This window comes from Geospiza fortis, unplaced genomic scaffold (assembly GCF_000277835.1).
Source record: "Geospiza fortis unplaced genomic scaffold, GeoFor_1.0 scaffold112, whole genome shotgun sequence".
NCBI lineage: Eukaryota > Metazoa > Chordata > Aves > Passeriformes > Thraupidae > Geospiza > Geospiza fortis.
The window spans coordinates 19,426,809-19,449,348 of NW_005054298.1; the positions used below are offsets into that span (position 1 = coordinate 19,426,809).

Sequence of the window (22,540 nt, forward strand, 5' to 3'; positions counted from 1 at the left end):
CTTAGACATTGATGTAAATTTGACAAAGGATTGGCAATTCTCATACAAAGCTGTGTCAGCAAGAAAATAACAGCTGAATTTCAAAAGTTACAATTAGCTACATCTCTGAAATCTTACACTGACAGCACAGCCAGTCATTCTAATATTTTTTCAACTCATAATAATAATTACTTTAAAATACATATAAAAATAGTAGTCGTGTTTTGTATTACACATGTGGGATCAATATGAAAACCCAACAATACAAATATTTCAATTCAATGCTGAGAAGACTTAATGATTTACTTTTACAGGTCATGTACTTACATATTCAGGTTTTAATTTCTTGTCCCCTCCTCTTACAGCTACTTTTTCAAGCTTATCTATGCTCTGCAGGATCAGCTCCTCATCCTTCAGTCTAAGTTCTTCATGTATAATTTCGATGTCACGAACAGGATCTACACTTCCTTCAACATGAGTGATATCATCATCTTCAAATGCTCCTGTAACAAAAGAACATTTAAATCACCTATTAAGCTAGAAAGACAAGAAATCTATATTTAGAATGTACTATAATGAGTCAAGAAATTTTGAAATTGAAAAGCCACATGGCTGTCCCACCCATGTACAAGCGTCCTGCGCAATGTTTTATATCATACTGGTTTAGTATGTTAATTTACACACCAACTCCAGAATCCAAAGCTCCCTCTCTGTATATTCAAAGCACAGCACTTTGCCATTTTAGGACAGGACTCAGAGCATTTAAGAGTTTCTCCTACAAAGGAATAGGCTGGAGCAGTTTCCTGAACATAGCTGGTGTGTTTAATAATATCTAACCCAGATGTAGCAAACACAGCAGCTAAACTGAACATTGTGGAACATTTTAATACACACGGTAATGATTACAAGAATGATGGAGAGAAAACCTTTCAAATCACCTTGGCAGACCTCACTGGCTGCCCAATTATATGCATTAAGAAATGAAGAAGTTCTAGACAAAGAATTCTGAAGTTCTGAATGACTCTTAGTGTTTCCAAGGGAAACAGGGCTTAGAAAAAAAGGCCTGAAATCATCTGGCAGACCTCGTCCCTGTTTCAATCTACTTTATCACTGTGGTTCTGACGGTGATTAGATAATGAACCACTCAGACACACAATTTACACAGCAGCTAATTTCATCGGCCTGATTTGAGGGTATGGTTTTTAGGGGGCCATCAAAGAAGCAGATGAAGGTGCATTTGTCATATATGAGTGACAACCATTCACAGTATCTGAACAAAATGGTGCTGGCCCTTATTAGAAACACATGCTATTATCACATATTTAAAGTGCAGTTGAAGCCATAATTTCAAATTGCCAACTGGAAACATAAGGTTAAAACAACCAGATATTACTGACGCATGTGTGCTGACTTCATGCCCTTCTGATGACAATCTGGCAACATAATTCAACTAGGATTGAAATTATCAGATAAGCAGCATCACTTAAAAAAATCCTACTCCCCCCAAAAAACCAATACGTGTTTTAAAAATAAAAATATTAACAGATAGAAAGAGTTTATTAATTCTTCCTGGATCAATTTTCAGAGTATCTGCATGCCTAACCTGTAACATAGAAGATATGCATGAGAAATCAGCCATGAAAAGAATGTCACTTGAACATTACCAAAGTTAAACTTATTTCTTAGATAGGAACAAAAATTCAAGACATTTCTTGTACTGAAAAATATAAGAAACAGGATAAACAACAAACAATTCCTTAACTGATATACAGAATGTTGTGGGGGTTCTTTGTCATCATGAACATCTTAAACTTCATCTTTTGTTTTAACTTACTGAAAACCAAGATTTTAGCAACAAAGCTCTTACACCAATGCACATGGAACACAGGTTTAAAAGGTTGTTCATACAAAACCATTTTTACATAAACTTATGAATAGTCTTTCAAATTGTGGTTACCAGAAGTTCCCTCCTCTCTCATTTCCTGTTACTCTCCAAAGCTGATCAGTGACCTCCCCGGGTACAAGCAGAATTACCTCAGCAATAGATCCTGATGCTGACCATGATGGCAGAACAGGCTGCTCTGTTAAATAGAAACACTCCACACTAATCTATACCAGTGCCAGGCAATCAAGGACCAGATACCACAGCCCTTGTCTTCCATAAATCCTCAGTTGCACACCGGACAGAATGAGATATAGGCTGTTCAGATGAGCAAATACTAGAGAACAGCTTAACTGCTCTGTTCTAATTTACAAGGAAATATTGAATAAAAAGGATAGAATTAGGAAGATGTTACCACACAGACTTGCCTCAGCCTTCTCAACAATATGTAGCATTCATTCAGCTAAAAGTTTAACTTTCTTCCTTGTATCAAGAAAAAAAGCCTGTAAATAATATCTTCTCACATCCTTCTGCATCTAGTGTCCATGGGTTTAAAAAGCAACAAAAATCCCCACACTGTTAAATCGGGGGAAAAGCTGCATGACCATGAAGATCCTGCACTTAGAACACAAAAATAAAAAGTAAAATAAACAGTTTGATTTGGTCTTAAGGAAGCAGCTTTTCTGAAAAAGCAAGTAAAAGGTGACTTAGCAACAATAAAAAACAGCTTATATATTAGTTATATTTTTCTGTTTTCTTCAACAACAGCTTCATTTCCTCACATCTTCCCATTCCTTTTCACAAAAAAAAAAAATTGTTCTTTATTCATTCAAACCCAATTAATTCAGTGTATTTCCACCCCCACAAAATGGACTCTATAACTTCACTCTCTTATCAGCTCACTAAAGCCTTTAACCCATGGACCCATCAATGTTCTGCCAGAGTTTTCTTCAAGTCTCCTCCTTCCATCATGCCTGTGTCAGCAGCCATCCTGCAGTTCACTCAGGCAACAGGAGGACAAGAGATCTGTGTCTGGCACACGCGGTTGCTTGCTTGGGTAAAAAGCCCCTCTTACTGAGCTGGTGATTTCCCACTAAAGGCAACAATTGACCCTTCTTTCCTCCTCATTGGGTTGCTTGACTCTTCTCATGGAATGAATAAACACTAATTGTGTATTTCATTAAAGCCATGGATTTTAAGTTTAAATTTCCAATTTTACATTTAGAGGAATTCCCGTTTAGACAGACACAGTCCCTAACAAAGTGGCAGCTTTAAGATGTTTTTGTACATAGAAGACTGAACTGGCAGTAATGTCCACATCGTAGTACAAATGAGAGATTCTTCAAGGCAACAGACACTGAGCTCTTTTTGTGAATCTCTTGATCAGAGTTTCAATGTCAGCTTCAGCCATCAACCTAAACCAGATCACACTCTGACCAACAGCCTAGCTAGAGACACACCAGGGATACTCCCTCAGGGATGAGGGAGACTCAAGAAGAAGGTAAGGAAAAGGCAGAGTGACACCACTAGGATGGAAGAGCCTTAGTTTTTAACTTTCTCAATATCCATGTGGGATGTATCTTGAACAATCTATTATGCCAGCCTCCAGCCTGCTCTGTAGTGATGGTCTGCTACAAATCACACTGAGCACTGTAGGGAATTCAATTCCAGTCTGCAGAGCTGCATGCAGACATAGCAAGCCAGAACTGGTGGTAACCTTAGGAATTAGGCTTTGGGTAAGAGATAAGATCTCTTGGAAAAAGTACAGCTGCGAGAAACTAACAGTTAAACTACTAGAAAAATGTTTTACTCAGAATCTGATTTTAAAAACTGCTTATATAAAAATACAAAGTAGTAGGAAAAAGTGGAGTTGTAAAACTGAGTTTATAAATAAGATAAACAAGAAAATGTGCATATTATTTACAACTTTCAATGATGAAAATAAGAACTATAATCTCAATCTACAAACCTTACCTGTAATAGATTGTTAACAGCATATTGCTATTTATTACTTTGTCTTTCTGCCTTTGTGTGAAATTCCCCTGTCAAGCAAGGCCTTTGCCTCTCTTTTGTTACGGAAGATGGTATGATAGCCCCACCTTCCCTGCAGCATATACAGCAGCAAAACAGAAAACCCAAAGGCTTTATTTTAAAGTGCAACAAATGGAATACTAAGAATCCCATCACTGTCCAATTAAAGGTAAAGATAATGCAATAGCTGTACCATGAACATGATGCACAAGGTGGACACAGGCTAGGAACACTGAGTAGCACCAGACTAGTAGCTGGTATGGGTGCACTATGTAGAAAAACAGCCTGATGAAACTAAAAACTGCTGAATTGGAAGAAGTAAGGAAAATGGGAGGAGGTGGGTCTTGAGATAAAAGATGACAGCAAACAAATGAGAATTTTGTTTTTCTGAAGGAACAGGTAAGACTGCCTTGGGTATCAGGCAAAAAAAACCCAAATCAGTTATTTTATGGACATTGAAGAAGAAAAATGAAAAACAAATGTCGACAAAGAAATCCTCAGGTTGGTTTGTCTGATACTGCTCTCTCATTACAACAGAATCTATGAGAAAAATAATGGGGAAAAGGAAAAACAGACATTTGGTAGTCTTATTTTGATCTCAAGCTGAATATAGCTTGGGAGAGGTTGGCAGAAAAATGAGGGAGCAAAGGTTCCCCAAAATTATACTAACAGGGCATCCAGATGAGGAAGCAAAGGACTAGAATGGGGTAGCTGTAAACATGGCCACACATCAGAGGAAAAGCCCACACTGATGATGAGGTGCGTTTAAATTTTGTGAACCTCAAACAAACCATGTCTGTCTTCTTACTGACATAATGAGGCCTCAATTTCTGTAAATAGGAGGGAGGTTGACAAGGTTAGCAACTTGTTCACACAATATCCTCTGTAGTACATGCACACCTGCAGGATACAGGCAGCTGAGCTCTGTGGTCTAGCACCTCAAGTTTTCATTAAGAAATTAAGTTTTTCAAAGTTGTGCTAAAAAATTCATCTTTAAAAAGCTGTTATGATATTTTGGAATTTCAACAAACAACAAATTGATCTAACTACTTTATTTATTTTAAAATAATACTAATTAAAAAGCATATTTACAATTAACAGCTCCAAAACTAGTCACACCACTGTGTTATCAAGACAGTATGACCTATGGACAATGACCTTCTCCAATGAATAAAATGAAAATCCATTGTACTTCCCATGTCTTCACCAATGCATTTGCTTTTAAAACATAAAGGGCCTCAGCATTTCTCAAACATTACCCCAAACCACACCACCTTCCTTTTGACTGCTTCCTTGCGTTATAGTGCCTGTGCTGCAAAACTGCCCTCTTTCTACTGCAGGAAACCATGGCATACTACTGCAAGAGGAAAAAGGAATCAATCTGCCACATGGGCAAAGAAATACATACATAAAATAGACTTACTCAAGAATCTCCCCAAGGAACCATGTGTTTGTCAACAGCCAAGCTAATCACACAGCAGTAACAGGAAGGTCAACTGGGACACTCTAATTAGTAATTTAATTACTTTAAAAAATCATTACAACTTCTCTGGCATCTCTCTCACATATCCTAGCAGAGGTAAACTATAATTTTATCAGAAGTTTGTCAAAACGAAGTTGAACAGAAGCTACGTTTCTTATTTTAAGTATCCTATATATATAACTTTTTCTCAAATAATCTCCCATAACATCCTGATGGATTTGCACTCTACCTTTAAAAACACCTGCCACTTCCTTTAGCGTACAAGAGCAAAGATTACAGAGTTAAAAACATCAGGCTCACTGCAAGTACACATCTGCTGTGGTAAATTCCCTTAATGTTTAGCAGTATCAGTTACGGCTATTAAAACAAGACAAGTATTTAGACAGGAAAGCGGTAAAGCATAATACTGGAGCAGGATTCATTTTTGCCAGCTAACAGCCTCAAAATAATGATATAAGTTGAAATTACTAGAAGTAAGGAGCTTGGAAATTATCACTGCCACACCCAGCTCCCTCTTCTGTTGCCCTTAGGTTCAAACTTGAAATATTCTTCAGTTTTGGGGAAGGGTTTATCTTTAGCTGAGCACTTTTATCTGGGCTGTTTAGGTCCAAGTGTGGTGGGCCAAAAATATGTTTTTAAGTGGCATTAAAGATATAATACAGCAACAGCTGCACATTTCTTTCAAATTATTGGCTTAAAAATGCAGAAAACAAAACAAACGAATGGAGATGATGTGCAACTTGACTCTGTTTTTTTCCTGTGGAAGTGCAGGAACTGTCAATTTGTAAGGTCTTGATGGCAGCCAGGACACACAGTCTAGATTTGTTCTTGACAAGCAAAAGTAAGAGCACATAAATATGTATACAGGACAGCCATAACGAATGTCACTTTTAAATGGTATCATCTAATGGCATGCACATTTCTTCCCATTTCTTTCAAAAATCAGCTTCAAAATTCCTTTGACAAAATTTACCTTTCAGCCTCCAGAAATTTTTGCATTGCTTATGTTATACCTGTCAAGATCTGATGACTGTATGTTATGTATTCATCTGAACAGAACCACTACACTTAGTTACAGGCTATCATCAACCAATTCATTCTCTTGCTAAAATCAAGTCATCCAATTACTCCTTGACTAATCAAGGCTGTTTTGGCTTTTTCTTTTTTCAAAAGGTACTCAACAGCATAAACAGTTCACTTACAAGAAATGGAAAGGGGCTAATCAGCAGAATTATTGTTTTGCTGCCACAATTTGCAGTATTTAAATGTAGTTGCTGATTGGACTGAAAGTTTTATGATATAGCATATAAAACTAGTTCTACAAAAAAATGAAGAAGCTGCCTATAGCCTAAACCTTATTGTTTCTAGCTGCTCCAAGCTGCCCCAAGCTGCCACTGAGATGCTAAAATCCAAATCAAAATACTACTTCTAAACTTATCTTATTCTGCTCCTAATTGCAATTATGGAAATTAATTATTATCTTCAAGATTAATTTCTCTTTTATATACCAGTCGCTTCATTTCTCTAATTATCCTTACCCTTAAAGTAAAACGTAACCAAACATTTGGCTAACACTAAAGCTCCACATAATGGCATTCTGGCATCTTGCATTCATTTACTAAAGGTAAGCAGTGTATTCGTACATGTTATGCTGCAATTAAGGGGGATATTTACAATTTGATCAGAATCTGAACTGCATCACAAGCTGAAACTCCCATTGGTATTTAGGGTAATGACCAGCATTTTTTGTCAATAAACTGTAAGGGAATGTTTAATAACACCACCACAAACCAGACCCAGAGAATAATTGGTACTTGCACTTCCTCTGCACATACATTCACTGAGTGCTATCAAAGGGAGCTGCTCGGCACAACCGGGCACGTCACATCACGGTACACACACACACACCCTCGGTACCAGCCCTGACACAAATGAGCAATAATATCTATCTGGCCACTTACTGTGGGAATGGGGGACAGAACAAAACAAACTAAAATACAGTAACTTGAGTGGGAAGCTAGAAGTAGGGTATTTCTTTGAGCTACAAAAAAACAAGACTAGAAGTGTAAAAAAAAAATTATAATTAATATCTATACTTAGGCTGGCTTGACATGCTCTCATCAGTATTCCAAAGATTTAAACTGTAAAAGATACTGCTATTTCTGACTGAGGTACAGGTATATTTAACATTACAGAATGTGCTAAACTTTGATGATAGTACATTTTACTATGCATATTTATTATTAGAAGGGGAAAATAATACCGTCAGAATCAACATTTTTACAGCTTCTTAAACAAAGCACATGTTAACAAAGAACCAAAAATAAAGTAGGTTTAGCATGTTTTCCCTTACAAGCTAATTTTAAGTGAAATTAATCACCTGTAACACAAACCTAATATTCTTTAAGCAGAGCAATTTTCAGTTGAAGAAGATGCACCTGCCTACATCTCCAACATAAGCAAAATCAAGTACAAAAAACATTAAATAAAACGTTGTAGTAAACCTTGACTTCTGAAGAAATAATTTTTTAGACATCTTTTGTGGCTTTGTTTTGTGCTACAGCCCCTTAAGTTTTGTCTTCATAAAGCCCTAACTAGTTGTAATCACTTGCAGTCTAATTGTGGACATTTATCTGCTTTTCTTATGCATAGAACATAGCTATTAAAGCTGAATGGTGATGGTGTGAAGTATAGGTTAAATTGGGTGAAATTAAAGCAAATTACTCTGGGATGTGGAACTCTGAAAATAGAAACCGCCAATGATTTGCAACCCTCTTGATGATCAGCTTCACAGAACCCTAAATGACAAGAAAACTTACATATTTTAAAGTTAACTAGATTTTTTTAAAATAATATGTATAAATTTATTTCAAATGCAAGCAGTCACTCTGGCAATAATTATTTTGTCTTACCTGCATCGTAAAAATATAAGAAAAGGTTTTAATTTCCATTTAAAACACTTGTTTTTATTCTCAAGTTTAGCTGATTTTTAGCAACAAAAACCAGTTCAAAATATTAGGTGAAGCATTAATGACTTTGAACACAACATTACAGTTTATGTGTACCATATGGCTATACAGACACAGGATGGTAAAAGCAGCTGCTTTGGGCTTTCTTGACTGGTGTGGTATTAGGACTTATTCATTACTTACCTATATAAAAGACAAGCAGCTCCATTTACCCTGCTGAGCCCTAATACCACAGCAGTCAGGAGAGAGCAAACCACTTCCCAAAAGTCTGAACCAGCAGCTGAATGGCAGCCCTTTCAATACCAAATCTATTGGGAGCATTTGACAAAAAAGGGCACGTCTATTTCTGCACCAGCAGACACACAATGAGAGCATGGAGAAGCAATACAGGATTCTAAAGGACTGTAGTATCAACTTCTTAAGCATACAAAGAATTTACATTTGCATAAAAGTGCTCATAAAGCGAGTATTGCACAAGGTCAGAGATAAAAATTAAAATATCCCCGGGAAACACTGAGGCAAAGCAATTCACTTCAGGACACGAGAGCTGGCAGAAGAAACCACAATCCAGTTCCTGATGGAGGCAGGTTTATCAGAGAAAAGTTGTTACCAAGACAGTCACTCCAACGAGCTTCTCTGTAAAATCCTGCTCCAGAGCTCCTACTCCTGAGTGTGTCTGGCAAATATTAGTGATTTATTTCAGATGTAAATGTGTTTACTTGCCACTGCTCTTTCATCCTGGCACTACTGGGCTGTAGTCATCCCTCCACAGGCAAAACCTTCTACCTGCTGAGATTTGCCATCAAGTTGGTCATACTGAGTAAAGGACATTATTTGACAGCTGAAGTAATAAATCTTTGAGCCCTTTGTCCCGGTTTGCCAAGGGCTTGCTCTGACTGCCCTTGATGATGTATTTTAAATACTATCACTGCACTTCCCAGCAAATAGTTGGGACACAATTAGGACATACTCCTTAATTTCCTTTCTTGCAACACATTACCTGGGTAATTCACACAGATTCACTATCAGAAGATACCTTGGGAAGGGCAGCACTTGATGTAAAACTTTTTGAGATGGTTAGCATGCCACATAAATTGTTTAAAATTTCCTAGGAAAAATTAGCCTCGTTGTTCAGATTTTTACAAACCACAATTGTGTTAACAGGAAGAAGGGGCAAATTAGAAACTTAGCCGGGTCAAAAGCCTAAACACCTAAAGAATGCATATGCTTGCTTCAGAGACAAGTGCTCTTGTCACCCTGAGATCAGTCCCATTCTATTTTATGTTACTTTCTGTTCTAATGACTGAACACCTCCCTTTGTGAGTTTAAGTCACAAAAAGAGAAACAAACAGGAGTAAGGGGGATTCTCCACAGAACTCCCCTCCCTGGTGAGTGTTCTGCAGCAGCACTGCCTGCATAAAGCATACAGCATGCAGGAAAGTCTGGCCACAAACACCAGTGGATAACCTCTAACATGTCTCTGTGTACCATACATCCAGATTTTCCTACTCAAAAGTAGACTGAAATTTATATATTTGTAATCTGATGGAATCTACACTGTACAAAATCATTGTTTCCTAAGCAGAAACCATTTGGAAAGTAGAAATATGCCCCTGTAGAACTGTGCATTCATACTGCCTCCAGAAACACCCTATCTCTGTGCTGCGTTTTGCCCCTTTTTCCTGAAGGTCAGTCATCCTGGTCTTCTCTTTAGGAATACTCATCATCAAGCTCCATGGTGACAGTCATATCTGCAATCTCTGAGGGTTGCCATATCAAAATATAACTGCTAGCAGTAACTATGTCTTTAAGACAATACATCTACAGAGGTCATGAATAGCAACTAGCAGTCATTAGCAGAAACACACAGAGCAGTTCTGCCTAGCATTGAATGACCAGATACATAGGAAACACCTTAATTATTCATGGACTATCTATCTGAGTCACAGATTGATTACATCAAAGATGCAGTAATATAAAAAACCCACTTGAGCTCTTAACTTTTTATTGGGTCTGGAATAGCACTACCTAGCAGTTACCATGACTGTACTCCTACTGAAACATTCTGAATTCCCAATGCTACAACGAAGTCCAAGCCACTAAACTCCGCTGAGCCCACTCTGACTCCTGTGCAGAGATAGCTCAGCTCCCTGTTCCACATTCTTCATAACCTGGAAGGTTGGTCTTTGCAAAATAATGAAGAGAATGAGCAGTTCAGCACAGAATGCAAAACTATAACCCTCCTGAAACCCACAACAAAGAGTATAAAATTGTTTCAATACAGCAACTTCTCTTCAAAAGCATTTAAAGCAATAACTTAAGATATATAAATACCAAGGAAAAAAACTCAGTAAGAAGTTTTCAGCTACAACAAATTCATTATCCAAGAAGATTCCAAATATTCTAAAAGTTAAAATGACGTTTTTGCTATGATAAAACAATAGCCCTACAAAGCTGTCAAAAGTCCTTGCAGTGCCTTACAAAAATGCTATAAAAATGGATTATAGAATTTGACTGGTGAGAGAAAAGAAATCTATGTTTTCAGAGCAGCCATTGTTTACCAGAAGAACAAGATAGTATTTGAAAGGAGAGTACTTACAAGGAGTCGTAAACTCAGTCCATCACATGTTAACAAAGAACCTTATTTTCCATTATCTCAATGCTGCTCCTTTGAGGATCTATTTTGTTGCACAAGGGAGGTGTGGAGGAGTAAACATACTTAAGGGAAGACCAGCTGATGTATAACAAAAATGAGAGTTGGTAAAGATTTAGATCAGCAAGTATTGTTTTATCAGTGCCATTAGGTATGCATATGCCCTATATAAATTTGTAATGAAGTGCAGTGTGGCTAAGTGAATAAAATAGCTTTAAAAACAAAAGCAATATGCCTCTCAGTAAATTTATCTTACAAAAATGTGCCTAATCATAAAGCCTTCCCTCTGGACATTCTGACCCACATTCATGGTGAAAAACAAATTTAATGCAAAAGAAGCAATACTATTAATCCAGATTTATCCTTTGCAAATCAATTCCAATTTTAGAAGAGTGCTGCCTATGGGTTTCTAGTAATAAAAATTAATAACAATAATTTTTAAATATATCATTAGCTTTAGCTGCATCATTAGGTTAACAGCTTATTATTTTCCACACACTATTTTTCACATGTTTACTTCTCTACAAATTAAGAGATGTCACAGTTCTTAGGGGCTCACATCACAGTACAGGCTTGCAATTACAAGAAATATCAAATTATCTTTTTAGAACAGAATCAGAAATACTAAAAACACAAGTTAATATATAATTTCCATCTTATCTGAGATGCTAAACTTGATAAAGAGGGTTTGCAATATTTCCTGTTCAATGTTCAAATCTTCATGTAACAGCTAATCACACAAAACTTGATACTAATATTTTATTTTGAATGTTAAGTCTCTTCACGATCATCAAAAAACCATTCCAACAAAAAAATAATAAATTGCTTGCTATAGACTGGCTGGCCCATCACATGGGAAATCAAGAACTCATTTTGTATTTATTTCAGTAAAGTAATCCCTAGCCCTCAGACATTCACTTTTTTCCTAGCAACGTTTTACTTAAATGGCAACTATATTGTGGAACATATCAGCGTGTTCTGTAACTATCTGGCACCACCTAGTAGCCACTGGCATCTTCTTTACTAGGAACCATTAAGAGACTGTGTTAAGAAAATGTGAAAGGCTGATACTGAGTATGCAAGGAATAGTAACTCAGACTTTTTGAACATCATATGGTCAAGAAAACGCTTTATGTTGAATTAGGTAGGCAGGTATAGTCACTAACTACTTGGGTACTGTGCAAACGACTTCTGGCTTCCTTGAAAAAGTACATTAAGTACTTGTGTGTATGTTGGAGTTTTCAAGGAAATCTAAGAATCTGCTGGCAAATTTTAGCAGCAGTTGACAAAACGCACTGTTTTATACATGTATGCAAAAAATCTGGCCTGTTATTCCCTTTTCCTACCCTCAAACCACACAAATAAATTAGAAACTGAGAAAGAAAACACAGACTTTGATTAACCTGAATCCTGGATATACAGGGTGTTTTTTCTATGACTGCCAGAGCGGAGTGCCTTGTATGCCCTAATATTGGGGAGGAGGGATAGAAGAGGAGTAATATGAATATATCAAGGCTACTTCATTATGTTCCCGAGGTGTGACTGGGTAGAAATCTTTATTTCCAACAGTATTACTCCTTTAGCCTGCAAGCAAATACAAATATGCAGCCCTGCTGTTCTGCTCCTTGCAAAATAAATATATGATATTTTTGCAACATCTAACCACAGCTTTTTAAGCTGAAACAGTTTTTCTTCTTTTACTTTAGATGTCAAATCCATCACAGGAAAGAATTTTGTTTTTAAAAGACCTCCTCAATGAAGCAGTTCGTCTCCCTGCCATTTAGCTCACTATATTTTTACAAGCACCAGGCTGAGCAAACTATGATTGAGAGAAGCCATCTTATGCACATTGCTGTTGTCCCACATCATTCAGAACAAACCTTTTTAGATCGTTAACTACCACAGGAGTGCTGATTACACAGGCACCAGCAATTTCCTAACCAATGACCACCTGAACAATGATGTGTTCAGCTTCTCAGACCCTGAAGCCTTTCAGAGGTGAATCATTTCACAGTTTGGAACTAGATCTCCATAGCAACTTCCCTTTGAGGGTTTTAGAATCACCATCCCGTAATTCTATGATCATCAAGCTCAACCATTCCCAATGGTTCTTTTCACAGCAGATGGAAAAGGAAGCCTTGAAATTTTACAGTCTATTTCAAGCAATTCATCTGGCAGCCTATTAGAATTCAAAATATTTCGACCTTCAATCACAAAGCATGTTATCTGAAGCTGTGGTGATCTCAAGTCAAGACAAGCAGACGTTTTAGTCTAATCATCCATGATGAGAAGAGACTGACAAAAACTCTTAATTCAACCACCATCAAAATGCTTATTTTAACTGCATGAAAGTCTTTCAACAGGCAATGAAAACACACCATGTACCATTTTATCACAACCTTCCATTCAAGGGAAATACGAATTCTGAATATTGGCATGGATCTTTGCACTCCCTGACTGCTTTTGAACAAATATCTCCTCCTTGGAAGTCAGTATAAATCCAAATCTACCACATTATTTTTTTTCAACAGCTGTCAAGGAAAATGATAGAAGCAAACTGCAATTAAACTTCTCATGATTGAGTACAATAATGCTGCAAATGAGTTACTTATTGACAGACCCAGTTCGTTATAGGCATCTTTTAAGAAATACAAATCACTTACTACTCAGAAAATAAATACCCATTAAATTATGAAAACACAGCATTGGCTAAAATCTTGAAGCAAAGCTCAGTTTCATGATAATCATAATCAGAGGGATGTTTAAAGTTGGGGATTCTTTCCTTTTTCTGTTCCCAATTCCTAGCTCAATTCCCTCTGTTTGGCATTAAAGAAACGTTTCCCTTCTCCTGAATGTTTCAGTCAACCACTGAAATAATCCCATCAGGGCACAAGAGCTTTAAATTTGAAAATATTTTCAACTAAAACCCCAGGCTGATTCATTTATATTCATCAGCCCTAAACGCAAGCTATATTTGAATGTTTTAAAATCTCACCTATGCACTGCTACACACTACTATGTTATTAATATCGTTATCTGGTGACTAAAAATCCAGAAGACTTCAAACTTTTCATATGTCAAAATGCCACTAATAGATTTTTACAGAATGAGCAGTAAGTTTACTTTAAAAAAAAATTCAAAGAATCACCATTTAGTGACTTGGCAGTGAGATGCTGATATTTAACAACTGCAATAAAATGCATGAAACTTAAGAGCAACAAGAGAAGGCCCCCACCTGCACCCAGGCCTCAGTATCCACGAAGAATAGTGAAATAAGGGAAATTAACATATATGTTATATTTTGTAACATTTGTAGAGGAAGGAACACTTAATTGTTTTACTTTCTTTGAATGAAAAAAATGCATATTTAGAGTCCCTAAGTAGTTACTTAACTGAGTGGCCACAATTGAGACCCTCTCCACAGCACTTAAAATGCCACATTTTATTAGCCTACAGAGAAAAGAACAACCCCCTCCCCCTTCACTGACCTTATTCTCCTAGGTATCAGCACTGCTGAGCCATACTCTTACACTACTTCAAAGAAAAACTCTTTAAAAATTAGGAACTTATAAAAATAACCCATAAAACTAAAAGAGCTTGAATATATGATTTATTGAGTGGTAGCTTACTGAGAGTTAAAATACTGGTGAAGTAATTTTGAAAAATTACTGTAAAAGAAATGATGATGAAAATCTTTGGGGGAATAAACTCGCACAATAGAGCATTTATGTTCATGTATTTTTCTCTGTTTGCAAAGGAGCCCGAGACCAGAGCTACACAGCTGCTTACATGTACTACTTGAAGATCTGAGGGGAAGTATCTGAACATAACCACAAAATTTTACTAAGGATCAAGCTAGAATTTAAGACAGAGTAAAGCAAATAAAAATGTTATGCATCAACTAAAAATGCAAACTGTTTATTTCTATGTACAATCGACTGAAATAAACACAGACCTTATTCTAGCAATCTGAGAAAGAAACACCATGGGAAAAAACCTTGAGTATGTTAAGTACCATCTCCTGCAAAGACCAGAGATTACAGCAATTACATATGAACAATATTAAAATTCTTAGTGGTTTTCAATGGTAGATCGGTTACTACTGCAAATATCTTTTTAAAGAGACGGAGCAGTTACAGGATACATTTTACAATACTCATCATTTTTGCTCAAAAAAATTTTCAACTTTTTTTATTTCACTGTGGAAGGCAATCAAGTATCTTTGTTATCAGATGTTTTAAGTCATCTAGAAAGCCTGGCTTACTTCTTTTTGTCTGTTTACCAAACATAATATACCCACCATGTAGAACCCTTCATTCAGTATTTGGTCCAGCTGAAATTGAAAATAAAATGGTCCATGACCACCAAGTTAATTAAACATTGTGCTAATTAAAAAGTACAACTGTCACTGCAACAGAACCTACATGTGTAGACAGAACTACATACATACATGTAATTTTGTAGTGTAGCTATTGCTAAATGTATCTTGAACAGGAGCATTTTAAAAAAATTCTTTAGTAATAGTAAATTAGAAGTATCTTGCATTGTACAATTAGACTGCCAGCAAAGGCAGTCTACCTATTAGTAAGACATAGGCAAATCATCCTAGAGTTAGATCTTTACAATCTATTCCATGATTATGCACGTTTTAAGGTATTTTCATGGTATTTTACCAGATATTTCTCATAAATATTAATTTCAAAATCTAGGAGGCAATTCTAAAAGCTTTCTTCATATGTCTCTAAGAATGAGAGCTGCACTTCCAGCTTCTCCTCTTCCCAGTATTCCCACCACCATATCTGGAAAACCTCATCCTAAGCACAGTAGTTATATATTAGCTCACCGTTTAACAATCTAGAATAACCTTAAGTTTATTTCATAACATATAATCAAGCAACATACAGTAATTAAAGCACACTGAAAACAGCAGTTACTAGCTAATTAACATTACAGAAACACTTTTCTTAATGCTAGAAAAAGACAAAGATTATATAAAATACTGTAGCATGACGAAGAGTTTGTTATGAACCTTTTTGTTTAAAACACTGAAAACTTCAATTTGAGAATTTGAAGTTAAACGAGTTTTAATTCATGAATTAAAAATGTCAGTGCAGGTTCTGCATGATTAGGTAAGCCATTTAGGGACTACCCTTGCACCACATGGATCTTGTAGGGTAAAGACCATTCACATAAACTGCTACATCCCAAAGGACAGCTCACCATCCACAAACATGCCCAACCTCTACATTTTCCTCATTCATGCAGAGGTGAAGAAATAATACAGTCTCACTATTTTTATGGCCAATGAAGTATTTTGGCATCACCACAGCACCTGAACTGCAGCTAGGGACAAGCAGCAAAGGCTCTCTCAGGCTGTGACAATGACAGGCACCCTGAGCTGGAGTTTGGGGATGAGTGCCAGATGGCCTCTGTGCCCTTCTGAACACACTGGTTTGCAATGCCAGTACAGCAGCAGACTTTGCTAGATAGTTATTTTCTGCTTTGCTATTAAATTACCACCTTAAAAGAGTAACAGTACTTTACCTCTACATTACCTCTATTTTTAAACCCACTTTCTACTTCTTACATAATATTTTATATTTTATATTTGTCTGTATTAAAAATAATACCTGAAAATGCTTACGAGGTACAACTGAGTGCACAATCAGCTTTAGCAAGCAGTCTCTGTGGAGACCAACACTTTGGTATGAAAATAGACTCTTATATTTTTTACCCATTATTTAACAGTTTCCATTTATTCTTATCTGTTCTGACATATTTTTATCATTTAACAGAATTTTTCAATGTCAAGAATTATTTTGTGTCACCTGCCATGTTTTCTAAGCTTTCCAAACACAGTGCACATGCAGGTGTATTACCTTTCAGCACAGTTTCATCACGACTAGATGGGCAAACACAGGGATTACAGCTACAAGGCAGTTGCTGGTTAGTAGTAAATGACATGAGACCTTCCATAAAGCCTGGCACACAACCACAGCTAATTTTGTGCTCACATCCAGGCACAGGGCAGTGCACAGGCAAAAACATGGCCAACACCAAAGGGAGGGCAGACTGCCTTTCAGCAGTACTGCCTTTGTTTCCTAGGCACTATAAGCTGGCAATTCTATGCACACCCTTGCAGGGTTTCTTTAAATTTTGAAATCCAACAGATGCACTTACACAAAGGTACGCCCAAATTCTCTACACGTGAATATCAGTACGGACATTTGTATCACACAGCAAAGAAAGCCTGTATCAAGCAGGCCACCTCAGACTGTCTTTTAGCATGAGGCAACATGTATCTTAAAACATTTCCTCTCTGATAAAAAAGTATTCTAAATTCAAACATTCCAGAAAGAAAAATAAATACTAATTATCCTTCACTTGACCCCTGTCTTTTTAAACATTACTGCTACCACAAGTTCTTAAATAGCCTGTGATACAAAGTGTCAAACTCACAGGCAGTGAGACACTTTCAGAAAACACCGAAATAGACAATGCTGACAGCTAATTCCAGAACAAAACATCATTTGTTCAAGGTTTGGTTTGACCTTAGTCTTATTTTCCTGATAAAATAAACCAAAAAATCATTCTTAAGACAGAATGAAGATTCTCTCCACCTCAAAACACTCAAAGAAAATCTTCAAAAGAAAAGGATCATACTGGCTATCATGCTTCTGGCAATTTTTGAAGTCTCTGAAGCAAGTTGTCATCCATCAGATGCCCTTAAATCTATTAAAAAAGCTTTCATCCAATTACTGTAGGAAGGTTCCTTGCAATTTTTCCCCAAAAAGTATCACGTAGCATTTGTCTTGGACCACATCTATCCTGAAGAGGCTATCATTATTATAAAAAAAGACAGAATTATTTTAGGGTCCTTAAAACTAGTAGACTCTCAGAAGATGTTGAGCCACAATACTTAAACTTCTTCAGAATACACGAAAGATGACAAAAATCCCCAAATGTCAAAGGATAGGCAAAAGGCACATGCAATATTCAAGCACTTACATCCATGCGTCTCACAGCACTGCTGCAGATGCCCCCCAGAGCAGCAAGTCAAGCCCCACCATCCCTTCCTCCAGTTTCACCCAACTCACAGCCTGCTCACCCCCTGGCCACAGGACAGAGCTGACAGGAGCAAGCCAGAACTGTTCTAGCAGACTTCACATCCCTGCTAGATCGAGGAGGAGAATCTGACAGAAAAGAAGATTCCTCAAGATTTCCATCCTATTTTAAAGCAACCTTATGATTCCAAATGAGTTTGTTATAAAAAGACAGTTCACTGTTTAATTTCTCTCTTTTTGTAACAACCTTGATACAGAATACTGTATGCACTTTTTACATAATGTAATGTTCTAACCTAAATTAGATCAGGGATTACAATAAAAGCTCAACTATATCACATAACACAGAATGAAAGTGTTACTATTTCCTTTTGATATGGCAGGAAAACCTTATTTCAGATATTTTGAAAATATGCTTAAACTTCAAAAAGTTTAGAAGAAACAAACAACAAAACAACAAGAGACTTTTCTCAAAAAAAAAAGTTCTGAGAAAGTAGAGCTGTTTGTTGCAATGCTATGAAAACAGGATGCATTTTGTTTTTCATCCAGCCAACGCTAACTGAATGCTTATTTTTCAAACTATTTATGTCTATAAAAATTTTCTAAATTTTATGACATTCTACTGCAGAAGAGGGAAAATTCCAAAAAGCTATAAAGCTGTTAAGTTTCCTTTCTGACATTTATTTAATAGTACATATGCATATAAAATCTTTTTCTTTAAATCAACTGGTAGGCAGTATAGCTAAGAAAAAACATGTTAAGCGAACAAAAGATGGATTACCTTTGACTAGACTTTCCATTTTGGTGAAAAATCAGAACTCTGATCACAACCAAATTTCTCTGTGGTTTGCTGATTACTAACATTAGAAATGTTCTCCGAATCATTCAAATCATCTGTTTCTTCACAATGTGCTTTCAGTTACTTGTTTTCAGTTTTCAATACAACATTGCTGATAATATTACAATATCCCTTCCTCCTAGGAGAGGCAGTCAGACCCTGTCTGCATTCCACAGGAACACAGCCTTGCTCTGGTGCAGCTCCATCTGCCCTTCTCCCCCCCACGGCCAGCCCAGCTTACCCATCCACTCACTGCACCAAGACACAAAAACTGGTGGCATATGATACTGATTTATGAATTCAAATTGCATCAAAAATTCAAACTGCAGTTAAATACAAGTAGTATTTTCCCTTATCAAAGATTTCCAAAAAGTTCTTTCTTCTCAAAATGCTGAATATTTCAGCCTAGTTTCATGGAAGTATTTAGGGTGCAGTGCTTGTATAATTCAGAATTAACACACTTCTGTATAATTACAGATGCTCTGAAACAAAGAATGTTATTTGTTCACCAAGGCAAAGTTTAAAACAGAAAAAAAAAAGTAACTTCACAGTGATTTTATGGCCGAGATTTGAAATTGCTTTGTACTAACTTACCAAATTTCAGCAAATTTAAGGTTTCAACTTAAAACAATTTCCTATAGCTGCAGTGGTTTTAGAGATATTTGACTTGCTCTTTTCAGTCAAAAAGCTTTCAGTTCTCTGAGACTGTGAACAAATTATTGTTTCTCATACTTTCAGTGCTCTAATAAAACAAATTAACAACATTCTAGTAAATAGCACCACTGGTGTACAAAACCCTGTTAACCAACATCACCCCGCTGTTACAGAGCAAGAAAACAAAAGTGGGAAGGGGAAAACAAACTCAAATCAGCAAACATGCAGAGGCATTCTGAGGAAAAAAATCCACAAACAGAAAGAGATGAGAGAAAAGCTTAACTTGATGTTTTTAGCTGACAAAAGCAGCATTTCTCTAGAGGAGGGAGGGAATTTGGATGCTGCTTATGGGAACCAGATGAAGGGACCCCTCTTATGACTGCAGCACACAAGCTGGAAACGCTGTTGTTCTGCACCAAGCTGTCCATCCAGGGGCAGCTGAGGGCACCTTCCAGGCAGGCAGTGCCAGCCCTGCTTCCCAGCATCACTTTCCGAGAATCCCATGGCCCCTCTCCCAAATCCAGCCCCACATGATCACAATACGAGGACAGCCAATAACAAGGAGGTTGCCCAGCCTGCCCAGTGAGGACCAAGCACAGGCACACAGGAGGGAAGAGCCTGTAGCCATCAGCTCAACCCCTGCTCAGGGAATCCACACCCATCCACGGGGCACCAGTGTGGGAAGCACAGTGCACACACCCACACACCACCCGGATACAGCATTCTCCTGGACTCCACTGGCTCCCTTCATTCACTGACCCGCAGGCTGCACCTTTCCACCCACAGCAAGACTAGGAAAAACTGCAAAATTATTGCTCAAAATGGTGGCTGGTTAGGAGAATCAGAATTATGATGTAAATTAGAAGTGTCTAGTCCATCACATTATTCAACAACAATGCTCAAATGCGGTAGTCAAAATACCTTAGCATGGCAATATTACACTAACCATACAGGAGGAAAATAAAAATTTAATAACACCTAACACTTTTTCTAAAAATAGGGGGCTTCATTAAAAGCAAATTATTAAATAATTCAGAATGGTTTTATCTTCACTTAGTAACTGAAACGCTGATTAGGTTAAGTGAGCAAGACAACTGAAGAGCTGAGTAGCCAACTGAGCTGGCAATACCTTGGCTCTGCTAGGCCTATTCACACTGCACCTCCCAGCTCCAACAACGGCTAAAGCAAGTCAACAATGACACTGCAATACTTCTCCATAAGGAAAAATATATATAACGACACCCCTCCAATTATTTACTTAAGAGTGCAACTACACCCACTAATACTTAAAACCACTCACAGTGAATCCATACAGAGAGGGGGAAATTAAATTTAAACAAGTGTTATTTTATTTCAGCGTGGGACAAATCAACTAGAACAATCTATAGCCTCACAAAAAGAATGTGAATTTGTAAATTATCAATTAACTCATATGCTAAATTTTTCACTCTAAATGGCACAGTCACCTTAACGTGAGTCTGCAACAGCAGTCAATACAAAAGAGAGGAAATGTTTATTTTTGTTTTCTATAAATATATACTGATTAGTTAAGGTTCAGACCAAGCCATCTTTATTCACACTGAGCAGAACTTGACTGCAATTCATGGAACTTGAATCACACAGTATGACTAAATAGAAGAACTACACCCTTGGAAAAAATATAGAAGTACTTTAAGAGGTCACTTTTGTTCTCTCTCTACTTGCTTACATACACATTTTAGGAAAAATTACAACAGGAAAACATGTGAAAGGATGAGAGCATTAATTAATAATTAGCCAGTTAGCAGCTTGGAATTATGCTGGAATAATAAAATGGAAGTATCTTAATAAAGTGAATGTTGTTAATGGCTTACCAGTTTAAAAATAATCATATTCTTATTAAAGCCACTGTATGGGAAGAGACTAAAGGAAAGCTGTATTTTTTAATACTGTTTTGCATGGTCTTTAGCATGCATTTATATTCTTTTCATATCCCATACCCACAGGATTATTGTTGGAACAGTGCTGTAGTCATTATCTGACTGTAAACTACTTTTAACTTTATTTCTATCTAAATCTCTAACTTGGATTATTCCTCAGAAGGGCAAGTTACTAGACCAGTGTGCAAGAATAGGAAAGTTGAATTTACATACTCCCGTCCCAGGGTTCCAGGCCCAAGGAGGAGAGGTGACTGCTGAAGGGACCCTTTAATGCTCCAGGACTAGTATGCAGCCACAGAGATTATATCACAGATTCAGTAGACCCAGAAAGTCATGCACACAAATATGGAATTACACAGTAGTCATATTCCTTCCAAAAACAAAGCAATTGAATACAAAAATCAGCAATAAAGTAGCTTGGTAGTTTAGCAATAAAGGTAACTTAGTGTCATTTCTTCAAGTAGGAACTATGCCTCACCTGACTTCAGTATACCAAAATTCTGAAGAGATGTTACACCTTTCCTAAGGTTATGGGGCCTACTGCAAATTCAGCTAACATAAAAAAAACTACTAACTTCAGCCACTAGGTTGAATTGTCCACAAAACCCACATTTTATTCAATACAATGTAATTTGAGAAGGGGACAGCAGATTTTTCACAAATTTCTATAGCACTGAATATCTGTTTTAATACACAGAGAACAACTTTCAGAAATCATGGCCGAGTCACATGCAAATTCTTCCCATTCACTGTGAAATGGGAAGATACGTAAATAAAAGGAAAATAGAGCAATAACAGAGGAACAGAACATCACAGATGAGGTATTTCCAACAGAGAAAGCCATTCAGTAGGTATCTGTACAGTCATTAGTACAGTAGGGTCAGAATCAGAAAAACCTGGTTTGCTTGTGGGTTTTATTTTAAACCGTGCAAACAAAAACTATTCTGTTCACGTCAAAACGTGTTCATATGGAACAAAACATCTCCTGCAGTCCAGATCACTTCACTGCAAGGCTTTTTTCTCTGTTCCAATATCATCATGTGCCATTAATTTGCTAGTTGAAAAAAA

The 22,540-nt window shown here is 36.9% G+C and overlaps 1 protein-coding gene across 1 annotated transcript in view; it reads right to left on the reverse strand.

The window, feature by feature from the left end:
• OLA1 (Obg like ATPase 1) overlaps positions 1 to 22,540 on the reverse strand; it is a 118,198-nt gene that overhangs the window by 48,384 nt on the left and 47,274 nt on the right. The window contains exon 6 of the mRNA XM_014307206.2: positions 307 to 482. Within this exon, the coding sequence (XP_014162681.2) occupies positions 307 to 482 (176 nt within the window). The remainder of the gene's footprint in view (positions 1 to 306; positions 483 to 22,540) is intronic.